General features: G+C 38.1%; 1 protein-coding gene across 1 annotated transcript; it reads left to right on the top strand.

Annotated features, from left to right (window-relative positions):
- Positions 1-3,153: 3,153 nt before the first annotated feature.
- LOC149814404 (vacuolar protein-sorting-associated protein 11 homolog) lies at positions 3,154-10,131 on the top strand. The gene is made up of 5 exons (XM_089988274.1): positions 3,154-3,437; positions 5,901-6,074; positions 6,246-6,569; positions 6,665-8,437; positions 9,536-10,131. The coding sequence occupies exons 1-5, from the start codon at positions 3,219-3,221 to the stop codon at positions 9,920-9,922; spliced, it is 2,877 nt and encodes a 958-aa protein (XP_089844400.1). The 5' UTR covers positions 3,154-3,218; the 3' UTR covers positions 9,923-10,131.
- The last annotated feature ends 4,095 nt before the right edge of the window (positions 10,132-14,226 follow it).

Genomic DNA, 14,226 nt, shown 5'->3' on the forward strand with positions numbered 1-14,226 from the left:
TCAATAACACCAAATATTAACCCTTTTTAAATACTTGAAAACCCTGCATGAATGATCCAAAACATGTTTCTTGCTAAACAAACCATGAAGATTATATCTACAATATTAGATTTACAAAAAAAAAGACATAAACATCTATTTTTTTTGCATACTATTGATAGTAGAAAATATTTGCTTTATAACAAGGAAATTTATCTTTGTTAAAAGATTTCCTAAAATGCGATCAAACTATTAGTGATAATTTTTTTTTACACTTAAGCTGTTAAAATGGTTAATTGTTCCATTAATTAAGCTCATGTTTTCGTTAATTTAACTTGGTTTATCATTCTCTAAAAAAAAACTTGGTTTATCATTAACCCACTAGTATTTGAGAATTGATTTACTAATTTACCTTCAAAACATTTTTATTTTTGTTACCCAAAGTAGGTTATTGCGAAAAGATAATGCTTTTTTTCTAAAACAACTTTTTTTAGAGTAAAATCATAACTGTAGCAAACATTTAACTGAAGTAAATTTTAGAATTGTTAATTAATCTTGGCAAAGTTTAGGTATATCTAGGGGTGGGCATCAGGCGGGCCCGGCCCAGTTCTTAACGGGCTCAGGTTTGAAGAGAAGCCCATGGCCCGGCCAATTAGCCCAATGGGCCAATGGGAAGCGGGCCAGCCCAACATAGTCCAAAGCCATTTGTAAGTTATTTTTTAATAAAATTAATACAATAATTCTTAGAATACCAAAAAATGAATTAAATAAAAAACATAAAATTAATAACTAATAATAGTTACCCATTCTTAAAATTAATAAAAAATGTAATAGTTAATTTATAAAAAATATATATTATTAAAACAATTAATACATAAGTCAAGCCCATCGTGCTGACCCGGTAGCCCGCGGGCCGGGCCCACTTATATAACGGGCCGGGTTTCAGCCCGGTACCTAATGGGCCCGAGCCTAAAATTATGGCCCAAACCCGGCCCATGACGAGCCGGGTCGGCTTGGCCCATCAGGCTGCCGGGCCGGTTGCCCCACCCCTCGGTATATCTGCAACAATTTTTAAAATTGGGCGTGCTTTTAACAATTACTAATAACTTATATGTAATTTTTTTTAACCTACCTAATGGGCCATGGCATGAGTGGCGTTCATCCATCAAATTTGAAACTAGGGCTCGTAGTGTGGGACATATGCTCACTCAAATGGATCCAGACACAGGTCCAACCTTGAATTGCTGGTATGGGCTTAGGGCTGTCAACAGGATGGGTCAGGCTTGACCCGGACCCGCACATAACAGGTTCTTACTCGGGTTTTGTCAGGTCACAAAAATAGTTACAAACCCAGACCCGCAGAATTATATATATATATATATATATATATATATATATATATATATATATAGAGAGAGAGAGAGAGAGAGAGAGAGAGAGAGAGAGAGAGAGAGAGAGAGATCTAACGGTCCAAATCTATCATAAATCACTTTAAACTATGATGGCTAAACGGTCATACCGAGAAAAGAGGGCTTAATATGTTCAGTTCTCGTGTGTGTATATATATATACATAATGCTCGGGTTGGATGGGGGTGCCCAACAAAAAAAAAAGAGAGTTGAATAGAGTACCAGGCAAAAATCATGACTCAAAACTGGCCCACGTATTGCTCGGGTCAGGTTCAGGTAGACCTAAATATTATTCAGGTCGGCAATTTCCATGCCCATACCCAGGAATTCGGGTTTGAGTCGGGTCGGGTAATTGATACAAATCAGACCTGTGGACAGCCCTAGGCTTGGGTACTGGCCTGATTAGATCTAGCTTAGTTAGAAAGAAAACCTAGTCCAGGTTCAGATGGTAAGAACCAAACCCGTTAAAACCACCTTTCTTTTGATTGTTATATGTAAAATTCCAGGTTCTAACTTTTAAATTGGACCCAAATGCCGATTGTAAACTCTCAAGCCAGCCAGACCTAGGTCCAAATACTACTCGGGTTTGTGGATCCACCAGACCCTTTAATAGGACAACAGCCTAATACTATTGATGGGTATCAATTCTAGTTAGTTAAGATCCGATCCATGAACAGTCCTACATGAAACAGTCTCTCTCTCACAGTCTCATAGTCACAAGTTTCGTTATCGGGATTTTCTAGGCAAAGGAAAATCTGGGGTAAATTAAAAAAAAATTATATTTTCACAAAAATATAAGAACAGTATCTGTTTATTTAAATTCTAAAACTACAAGCAAACCTACAAAACATAAGAAAACATTGGAAATATAAAAGTAGATGTAAAAAATATATAAATACCGCATTAGCAAAATGATAATATCATAGCTCCAAGGTTTGATTCCCATTAGCATCCCCTCCCTGCGCGAGCAGCCCCAGGGGCAGAGGTCCTAGCCTTGGAGTTTTACACCCCGGGTGACAACCGTTGGTATGACAAGTTGAGCCAGTGCAACCATGTCTTCGCGCCGGGAGTGGTTTTTCCGACCAAGTGAATTCTTTTAGCATAACACCATTGGAAATGAATTCTGAGATAAACTGCATAATATCAAACCTGCAAACCTTCCAAAATTGTTTGAAAAAATGGCTTGGAAAACCATCCAAGCCAGGGCAGTAATGACCAAAAAAGACTAGTCTGAGCTCATCTAAGGTGACCGGCTGTACCAAGCCAGCAGCGAGATGCGATGAAGTTTTTAGCAAACGGAAAATCGACGAGCTTGACACATGATGTCCCGGGCGTCCCAAAAATATCTTTAAAATACTCGGTAATACCAGCCATTATTTCAGGACCTTCCAACACGCTAGTGTCGATGGGAATGAAAGGGATCCGGTTCAAACGCCTCTTATGTGAGGCATGAAGGTGAAAAAAATTGTTATTCTGCTTCCCACTTTTGAGCCAATGTATTCTCTCGATCTTTGACGCCATTTGATCTCATCAGGCATACGCCAAGTCTGAATTTGTTTATCAAGCTCCGATAAACGACCCATTAGGCCGGCTTTTGAAGAATCCAATTCAGGCAGACTATTCACTTTTCAAAACGGTCGATATTGTTAAAATATCGCGTTTTTTTGGGAATAATATCGTTTTTTAATCTCGCGATAAAATCAGGAGATTTTAAAAGTGGCCGATATTTGTGACTCTCTCTCTCTCTCTCTCTCTCTCCTTTTCCCCTGTTTGTTTCCATAAGAATTCAGAAACCCAGAATCGGAGGGGCAGAGAGAGAGAGAGAGAGAGGATGTACCAGTGGAGGAAGTTCGAGTTCTTCGAGGAGAAATCCAGCAGGTGCGCCGTCCCCTCCGACGTCGAGGGGAGGCTGCAGTGCTGTTCCGGCGGCCGCGGCCGGATCGCCCTCGGCTGCGACGATGGGATGATCCACCTCCTCGATCGCGGCTTCAAGCTCGCCTTCAGCTTCAGAGCCCACGCCGCCAACGTTCTCTTCCTCCAACACCTCAAGGTTTTCCCCTTTTCCTTCTTTTTCTTCCTCGTTTTTTTCTTTATTGAATCGATTTCGTCGATTTGTTGATTGCTTTGACTAATTGAACCGACCCCCTTTTGATGGGTTTTTTTCTTCGGTTGAAGTCAAAATTTTAGTGTAATTACGTTGTTTTTGGTGGGTTTTTTTTTTGCAATCATAATTACAACAACAAAATGCAATCAACAATTTTTTTTGCATTTTTTGCAACAACAAAATTTTAGTGTAATTACGTTGTTAATTATGATAATGATTTAGAATGATCCTGTGTTGGGTTGGTAGGATGCAGATTGGAAAATATGCCATTCAATCTTCTGGTTGTAAACTTATTCCACGAAATTTGCATTTTTGGGGTGGAGTGTTTGGCATCTTTGTTGGGGGTTCTGAGTTCCAGCTATTGATGATGAGAAAGAAAAACCATGTTTTTGTGCTTTTGGTCTGATTGAAGAATTGGACTTGTACATAGGCATTACGCAGTGCAGTATGTTTGAGCAATTTAGTACGTGCAAGCTTGCGGTATCTCGACGGAAGGATCATTGCTATCACCATTGCCAATTTAGAACTAAAATTCATAGCATGCTGCAATCCACCATCTTCCGCTAAGTCTTCATTGGTTTTCCGTTTTTGTGGCTCCTTCAACTCGTATCACGTCGTAGTTTTATAGTAAATTACAACGGGCTTTGTTCATAATCATATGCCAAAACTGTTGGAGAGGGCACTGTTCGTTTCCCCTTAGTTGGTGCTGTAAGTAACCTGTCTTGTTATCAAATTTTAGTTCTTCTGTTTTCTATAACAATACGTTTGCATCTTAATGTCATGTCTTGCTGATATTCGCTGTCTCCTTATTGCTTCTTACATTCAGAATCATATGATAGTTGTTGGTCTCATGTGAGTCTCATAAAACATCTGTCTGCTTGCGACATAATCTACACTTGCTTGTCCTCATCTTTGTCCATCCTACACTAGCTTTTTACTTGTCAGATTTTTGTCAATCCTTTTTACCTAGATAGTTGATGTGGGGATCTATCATAGGCTTTCTTCCATATTGAAAACTATCTACAAAATCTCCCTTGTCTCTATATATTTTTTAACAAGTTACTTGGTAAGAAACTGTCTTTTATTGTTCACCTTCTTGACATGTGCTGATCAGTAAATCTTGGGTTCAAAATTCAAATCTCATACTCGAGAAACCAAAATAAGAACAAGGAAAGAAAGAGTAAAAGAGAGAACTATGCACCTTGGGGGTTGAAAGCAATTCATTGTACTTTCCCTGCTTGGGCTGTCCAAAATTGTCCAATAATAATAATAATATGGTCTGAAGTTGAAAGAGATGTAACGTGTAAATTAGTTGACCTGAATCATGTGCCTTTGATTCAATAAATGATCTTTGTTTTGTGAATCACATGATGTCATCCTGAGTCCCTTGGGTAAGATGGTCCACCTTTTACCATCTAGCTTCATATTCAATGCCCATTTGTTTTACTAGCAGAAGCAATACTGAAAATGGCTGCATGTGATTCTTGAAAGGAGGGAACTGAGATGTCACTGAAATCCAAGAGTATGCAACCAGAAGTTGAAATGATGCACTTGTGAGCAACTTTTAGGGTATCTTCCTTCTGTATATTGCACACAACTTCCTAACTTTTATGACATCCAGATGGTTTAACATGGCAGTTCCATGGTTATATTTGTGTGCTGTGGTATTATGCAAGATCAACTAATTGGTTGTTTTTGTTGGCACAACAGATCTAATCCAAATCAGGATTGAATAATTTATTTTTGCGAGAATTTGAATCCTAGAATATGTGATATTTACCTTTAGGCTGCACTTGGGTACACCTCAATAAAAGTAGAAACCAGAATCCTTGTTAATGTGGATTCCTGCAAAATCAAGAGAATGAGAATTACATGGCAATGGGAGCTTCACCCTTCTTCGCCTTTCAAGGAACCCTTGTTGCCGCCTACAGAGATGGAAACAAGTATTTCTGTTGAAATAACTATAGTGGCTCAGTTTTGAAAATTTGATGGAATAAGGATTCCGTTTCACGTATTTGCATCCATGTTAAATGCGTACACATTCTCCCCGTGGGTATCCAAGTGTGCCCTTATGATTTCATGTTTAATGAAATTTCAGTACACGTATTGGATCTGCACACAACTTCCATGGTCTTGTGCTCGGGTGCTTGTTGATCAACTTATGCAACCCGTGTAATTATTGGTCGTCTTTTTATTCTAACTAAATGTTGTGTTTAGATATTTTTTAACTACTTATATTATGATATAGTTCTTGGTCTTTGACAACTCCATGAGTTGAGGTACTACTTCTCATAAACCGCTGCAATAGCTATGCAGGACTATGTGCCTTCAATGCCATTAGAATTTTTCAAAATTTTATTTCAAAAACAGTGGAGTGACATTTATCATAATTTGTTCTTTGACAAACAGCAACGTAATGCTCTCTTTACCGTGGGAGAAGATGAAACAACCACGCCACAGGTATCATCTATGTGCCTCAAGGTTTTTGATCTTGATAAAATGCAGCAAGAGGGTTCCAGCACCACAAGTCCATTTTGTATTCAGATATTGCGGATTTTCACCAACCAATTCCCTGAAGCAAAGGTATTCAATCTTTGAAGTTTCTGGTGCTATATGGTTTTGAGTATTCATTGATCTCTACACATAGATGTAATTGATAAAAAAAACTTGATGACTTCAGAAATCAGATCTCTGTTAGATGTAGATTGCAAAATTGAATTGGGAGGTGTTGAAACTCTTTTTTCACTTCTGCAGATCACATCCTTTTTGGTCCTTGAAGAAGCGCCTCCAATATTGTTTATCTCTATAGGGTTAGATAATGGTTATATCTACTGCATCAAAGGTGACATTGCACGAGAGCGTATTGTGCGGTTCAAGCTGCAGGTGGAGACTGTATCAGATGTGAATCAGTCCCCTATTACAGGTCTAGCATATCGAGTTGATGGGTCAACTCTTCAGCTCTTTGCTGTGACCCCTACTTCAGTGAGCCTGTTTAATTTGCGAGATCAGCCACCTAAGTGCCAGACACTAGATCAGACTGGAGGCCATGCCAATAGTGTTACCATGAGTGATCAGCAGGTAAAAGCCTGCGTCATAGATGAAAATCAGTAGTTGATCCTAAAATGACTTTTCTTTTATACTAATCTGCTTTCTCATTTCTTAATTTTTATTAGGAGCTAGTAATTGGTCGACCTGAGGCTGTATACTTCTATGAAGTGGATGGTCGTGGTCCTTGCTGGGCTTTTGAAGGAGAGAAGAAATTCCTTGGCTGGTTCCGAGGGTATCTTTTGTCTGTTATTTCTGACCAAAGAAGCGTCAAGAATACTTTCAACATATATGATTTGAAAAATCATCTGATAGCTCATAGCATAGTAGTTGGAGAAGTATCGCATATGCTCTGTGAATGGGGTTGCATAATTCTTATTATGAGTGACAAGACTGCTCTTTGCATAGGCGAGAAGGACATGGGAAGTAAGCTGGATATGCTTTTCAAGAAGAATCTCTACACTGTTGCAATTAATCTTGTCCAGAGCCAGCACGCAGATGCTGCCGCTATGGCTGAAGTGCTAAGAAAGTATGGTGATCACTTGTATGCAAAACAGGATTATGACGAGGCCATGGCTCAGTATATCCATACCATTGGACAACTTGAGCCTTCTTATGTCATACAAAAGTTTCTTGATGCCCAGCGGATTTACAACCTCACTAATTACTTGGAAAATTTACATGAAAAAGGGCTTGCTTCTAAAGATCATACAACTCTTCTCCTAAATTGCTATACAAAACTAAAGGATGTAGCAAAGCTGGATGAGTTCATCAAAGGTGATGATGGTGTTGGGGAGCACAAGTTTGATGTGGAGACTGCAATTAGAGTTTGCCGTGCAGCAGGGTACCATGAACATGCAATGTATGTTGCAAAGAAGTCTGGAAAACATGAGTTATATTTGAAGATTTTGCTCGAGGACCTAGGTAGGTATGATGAAGCACTTCTGTATATTTCTGGTCTTGATCTAAACCAAGCTGAGGTCACAGTGAAAGAATATGGTAAGATTCTTGTTGAGCATAAGCCAGTTGAGACTATTGAAATACTTATGAGGCTTTGTACTGATGAAGGAGAACAAGAGAAAAAGAGGACCTTGAATGGAGTATATCCCTTTAGGCTGCCTTCTCCTAATGATTTTGTGAATATTTTTATTCACCAACCTCAATCTCTTATGAATTTTCTTGAGAAGTACACCAGCAGGGTGAATGACTCACCTGCCCAGGTGGAAATCCACAATACCATGTTGGAGCTGTATCTATCAAATGACTTGAATTTTCCTTCAATTCTACAAGATGCATCTGGTGTTGAGCTGAAGGACAGGGCCTTAGTTGACTCCACTAGTCTTCCACAGAGTGGTGGCAAAGAGAAATCAGGTGTTTCGGTTGAAGATAGAAACAAAGAAAATAACCGTATTGAAAGGCTTGATAAAGGATTGAGCTTGCTTAAAAGTGCATGGCCATCTAACCTGGAACACCCTTTGTATGATGTGGAGCCCGCAGTTGTCCTATGTGAGATGAATGGTTTCAAAGAAGGGCGCCTATTTTTGTATGAGAAGATGAAGCTTTTTAAAGAAGTAATATCATGCTATATGCAGGCCCATGATCACGAGGGATTGATCTCTTGTTGCAAGAAACTTGGGGATTCAAGCAAGGGTGGAGATCCATCACTTTGGGCAGATGTGTTAAAGTACTTTGGTGAGCTTGGTGAAGATTGCTCCAAAGAAGTAAAAGAAGTCTTGGTATATATCGAAAGGGATGACATAGTACCTCCAATTATTGTTCTCCAGACTTTATCCCGTAACCCATGTCTTACCCTCTCTGTCGTGAAGGATTACATCGCACAAAAGCTTGAACAGGAATCTAAGCTTATTGAGAATGATCGTAAATCTATTGAGAAGTACCAGGTAACTGTATTTAATCATATATTATTTTCAGCATGCTTTATTTTTCTTGTGTGTATGAACACACATCTAGGCTGTTGGGTGGTTAGGTTCCATTTGTATACTTTGTGGCCAACACAACAAGAAAAAGAGAACAAGCAAACAGGCTGCTTTTGAAATTGCTTCGGAACATCATAACAAGTCTGTCTTAACCATCATGAGTAGGAGTCAGCACTGGGTCAGGTGTTGCAGTGGACCAAGTCAACCTGGCCCATCTTGGGCAGAGAGTTTGGGCTAGGTCTTTATCCCAGGTCCGTTACCAAAACCCAACCTGTTTATAATCTCAGCTGACCCAATAAAAACAAATATTATGGAAACAGTTTAAATTTTCATTTTTAAGAAAATAGTTTTGGAATGGGTTTTGGCCCAACTTGTCACCATTATCCTACTTAGTAGGCAAAAATGAGTGCTCTGTGGGCGATTCCTAATACCTGAGTCCAATAAAAACCGGGCCAAAACCAGGCCTTTTAAATTAATGGCCCTAGTCAACCCACTTTAGCTCACCCCAAATGCCTTGGGGGTCATTTGTTTCACCCAATTTACACATGAAAATGGGGGTTTACATATGAAACCCTCCATTTTCGTATGCAGGTGAAACAAACATGCCAACTCTATTTTCTTGTGGGGTCTGCAGTCATCATAAGTTTATTTTGTTGACCATGCATTTGCTATGTAAATCCATACACCACCTACATATGCATTTTTTCACACATGGGATGGGATGGCCTTCCCATGGTCTTTTCTTATTGGTGGGAATGAAACAAACGACCCCTTAGTGTGTCTGGTCTACACCAGCATGGGACGAGCAGGCTGGCTATAAGTTTGTGAAGAGTTTTGCTTGATTTTTCTCAAACAGTTTTAATAATTTTATTTGTGTGTGGTCATCTTTATCTGTTATTAGCAGCTTTTCATTTAAAACTTCCAAGTGCAGTATATTTAACTATCTGGTAGAGATATAACTTGAGGCTTGTACTTGTTGAGCATTGTCATGTATTTGTGTGTCAGTGGTTGGTTGTTCTTAATGTGAATATCAGTTTTTGTTCATTTACTTTGTTGATGCAGGAAGAAACATCAGCAATGCGGAAAGAAATACAGGACCTCAGGACAAATGCGAGGATTTTCCAGCTGAGCAAATGCACTTTATGCACATTCACTCTTGATCTTCCTGCAGTACATTTTCTTTGCATGCATTCATTTCATCAGCGATGCCTTGGTGACAATGAGAAAGAATGCCCTGTCTGCATGCCTCAGTACCGAAGCTTGCTGGAGATGAAAAGAAGCTTGGAAGAAAACGCCAAAGACCATGACAAATTTTTCCAGCAAGTTAGGAATTCTAATGATGGTTTTTCTGTGATTGCCGGCTACTTCGGCAAGGGAGTTGTGAGTAAAACCAGCAATGGTCCCCCTGCAGAGCTTAGAACAAGCAGCATCCCTTCCAGTGGCTTCTGAGAGGGTTGAGAGTGTAAGCGATATGTTTGAGTCTGCTGTGCTTGCTCTGCTGCCAGTTTTTTGTAATCATATAGATTTGCAGTGTTGGTTGAGTTCTTTTATCTATTGTTTGTCATGTGAAAAGTGTTGTAGAGAAATTTTGCTTCTCTTGTTTGATTGAGGCCAAACAGGTTTGTACCGTTGTATCTTAAGTGTGCTTCTGTCCTTAATTTGAGGAAATTAGTTTTCTCATTTCCTTCGCATTTGGATTCTGGTGCAGCTAAGGGTTTATTTGAAAGCTTGGATCACAGATCTGAGGTTTGACATGGCATGGGCAGCTGCTGATGTGGCATGGGGTGCATGCCCGGATCCAATGCTATTCAAACGAAGGATTTCGGATCAAGGGAAATACGGCAAGATCCTTTCAAAAAAGGATCTGAAATCCTTCTTATAATAGGGAGAGATCCTTGGATTTGAGAATAGAATGGGGAGGGTCTGGTCTCGTATCCTCATTTGAAATCCGGAAACCTCCTTCATGTTTGAGATCTGAACCTTTCAAAATGCACATCTAAGGGGGGCGATTTTGACACCCCAATTCAAGGCAAGCCACTTTCCCTTAGGGCACGTTTGTAAGTGAGAAAAAGTAGGAAAAGTGAAAGTAAGAAAGAAAATAGTACATATTTTCCAACCATTCCAAATGAGAGAAAGTTTTTTAAAAGAATTTTTTTTCTAAAAAGTACGATTTTTTATAGGGATGGAAGAAATTTTTGCATTAGGGCAACCATTCACCCATAAAACATCTCATTAAAAGGACCCCTTATCCTTAAACTTCTCTCTGATTTTTTGCCGGACGGTGGCTGGAAAGTGACTTGGAGTAGACGATAATCACGAGGAAATGCTTCTCTAGGATCTTGCATCTGCGTGTTGTGGTTCTTGCTTCATCTTCCGTGAAAGTTTTTGTTACTTTGGTCGTTTTGTGGATTGCGAGTTTTTTTTGGGTCAGATGCATAATCTGATTGTTCTGAACTTTTCGGTGGTTTCTGATGCTCAAGAATCAACCTATTTAGGTCATTTTTGAGTAAAAAATCTGTTGCACACCTCTTGTGTTGTTTGGAAATTTGTTGAAGTTTTTCTAACATGCGATAACATGTTCTTTATTCTATTTGGCTATTGTCTTACTGTATGCTCGTGAATTTCTTGTTGTATCCCTTATAATCAAGTGTTAGACCTTATGTGCTTTGAAATCCGATGAGGGTCATCGGAGAGTTTGAGAAGTTGGGGTCCTTAAATTTGATTTGCTTTGGGACTATAAAATTTACACTAGTCACTAGAATGCGAGAACTGGAAATATGATAGCTAATGTGTGAACAGCGATTTTTATGAATTTTTTTCTCTTGAATCTGACCATAAGGATGTGATCTACATGCTCTTGAATCTTCCTATTTTGATGCATAAACAAGAATTTTTTAAGGCTTTCAAATCAATGGTTCATAATCTTCATACATATTCAAGCATTCAAAAATTATATTTTTTCACCAAAAATACACTATCCAATGGTCTATTCCTAGCAAATTCACCATGCGAATCCCATCCACATGGTTGAATTTGTAAAAAAAGTATTGGAAATACCCATATTTCTAGTTCTTATATTCTACTTAGTTAGACATGGCCAAAAAGTTTGACTTGCTTGAAGTTTGATTACCCCCCCCCCCTCTCTCTCTCTCATTTTCTCACGTTTTTCATTTTGTTTTTCTCATTCTACACAAACAAGTGAAATATTTTTATTTCGAAAAGTTAGCATATCAAAACTTCCCATAAGCAAAAAATTATTTTCCTGTAAGAATTTTTCGTCCTTCCAAACATGCCCTTAAAAAAGATGCTGATGATAGAAAATTCTTCCTCATAAGGAGAAGTGTGAACCTTAATAGAGGATACATTTTTTATTTTTGTGCATTTACTATGTGTGGCGACTCCTTGGGGCAAGCAGGGGCAGAGCCAGGAATCTAAACTAGGGTGGGCACAAACTCCATGACAGGGGAATGAGATGAACAACTTTCCATTTGGCTGGGCTCAAATCAAAAATTGAGCTCAACGAGCCAAGCTATTAGATTCGTATAGGTCAGGCTATAATATGCATTTAGGTAAATGAGCCAAGCACAAACATGGCAAGCTCGATTGGCTTGAGTCGTGTATGTCATTTTACATATTATATATATATATACATTTATATTATATTTTTATACATATATTATATATTTTATACATATAATGATATTCTATATGTTTTGTACATGGATTAAACACACATTTATATGTATTATACATATATTTTATATGTTATCAAGCTTTAAAAAATACTTAAAAAACACTTTTTATAAGATGAGCCAGCTCTTGATTGGCTCGCAAAGGGCAAGGGTGTAGCCTTAACGAGCCAAGTTCGGCTCATTTAGCAAACCCCTCCATTGAGGGGATTTTTTGGGTTGAGAGAGAGAGAGTTGGGTGAGGGAGGGGCATATAAGGGTACGTTTGATGTGCCGTTCTCAGCGTGATTTGAACGAAAATCAAGCTCGGAATGGTGATTTTCAACAAACATTGGATGCGGCGGATGGTGTTTTTACACTGTAATTATTGATCCACCTCCCCCCTTGTTACAAAAAGAAGTTTACTGCCACCGTGATCCTTCTTTCATTGGGTCAGGGCTCACACCTGATCTGAACCCCCTTATTAAGGAGTTTTTGGGTTAAGGTGGGCACGTGCCCACCCCGACCTCAATGTGGCTTCACCACTGGGGGTAAGGGGTAAAGTAAACCCATGGAGTTTTACGCTACCAGGACAATGATCATAAGTAAAACAGGCAGATCCAGAGTGACTAAGTCTTTAATCCTGTGGGTGGTTTCTCCGTGTAAATATCAAAAAAAAAAAAGAAAAAAGCATCCAAGGGTGCGACTTACGCATTCTAAACAAAAGGCCACCTAGTTGTTTGGGCGGCATGCATCAGGGCATCAAACGTGACCAAAAGCTACGTCAAGATTCAAGAACAAGGTTTTCAGAAAAGTATTTGATCAGTTTTCAGTGTTACCCATTCATATATATATACCAAGTTACCAACACTAAACTAAACATGTTAAATGGGGTTTTCAGGCTTTTTTCTTCTTATTTTAAATTCTGACTGTACATATGTGATGTATGTACTTGATTTTATTGGGACGGGTTTTTATAAGGTTCTAAAATTCAACCGTTCAAAATCTTTGTAAATTTTCAAGACTCCAAATATCAATTTTTTTCATCTAAAACACATGATCTAGTATGAATTCAAAGTAAATCAACCGTACCCAACACATTTATGGTGTCAAAACTGTAAAAAATACACCAAAAAGGCCGAAAAACACATCTAGCATGTTTCATTTAGCACAAGCACATTTGTAGGATATATATAGAAAAAATATATATGGTGGTCTTGTACCACGATACCATACGGTAGTACATACTCTTTTTTTCATGGATCCAGCTCTCAAATGGTAGATTTGATCGTACAGATATGTTTATCATAGTTTATTTACTATATTATAAGGTTTTATCATGTCTAATACACAGTAAGAATTTATTTTTAAGTGGTGAGAAATCATCGACTCACAATTCATGAAAACAAGGGTGGTTTAGAAATGATGTAAAACATCATGTTTCAGTCAATTTTAACATGAAATAGTAAATATAATAAGGTAAACATATTATAAAGGTTAGATTTTGCATTTGGAACTTAGATAGAGTGTGTACAGTACCACTGTAGAAGCACCTATATATATGGTGATTCTATGATGGTACTGAAAGAAAAATTTAACCTTTGAATGATATTTAACATGTTCTATTATATTTTCATGCTTTAAAGTTAATTAAAATATAATATTTTATATAATTTCTAAACCATCTTTATTTTCATGAAGTGTGGGCCGTTGATTTTTCACCATCTAAAAACTGAACCTTGTGATATAGACATGCTAAAACTTTCTAACATAGTAAATAGTATGTGCTAAACACATCTATAATAGACATTATAAAACTTTCTAACATAGTAAATAATCTGTGTTAAACACATCCCTAAGGTTAGATCTAACCATCCAGATGTGGTTAGCATATGTTATATATATATATATATATATATATATATATAGAGAGAGAGAGAGAGAGAGAGAGAGAGAGAGAGAGAGAGAGAGAGAGAGAGAGAGAGAGAGAGAGCTAAATGTGCGGCTTTTAGACCATCCCAGACTCATTGAAAAAACATACTTGCATGTATCATTTGCCTAATCTAAACCCATATATATTTTATT

This window comes from Nuphar pumila, chromosome 15 (genome assembly GCF_984573655.1).
Source record: "Nuphar pumila chromosome 15, dmNupPumi1.hap1.1, whole genome shotgun sequence".
In the NCBI taxonomy this organism is placed as follows: Eukaryota; Viridiplantae; Streptophyta; class Magnoliopsida; order Nymphaeales; family Nymphaeaceae; genus Nuphar; species Nuphar pumila.

Bases quoted from the DNA above. Each gene is read 5' to 3' on its own strand.
- LOC149814404 (XM_089988274.1), top strand. From the start codon at position 3,219: ATGTACCAGTGGAGGAAGTTCGAGTTCTTCGAGGAGAAATCCAGCAGG. The intron at 3,438-5,900 runs GTTTTCCCCTTT...TTTGACAAACAG, and splicing joins TCTTCCTCCAACACCTCAAG to CAACGTAATGCTCTCTTTAC. The intron at 6,075-6,245 runs GTATTCAATCTT...TCACTTCTGCAG, and splicing joins ACCAATTCCCTGAAGCAAAG to ATCACATCCTTTTTGGTCCT.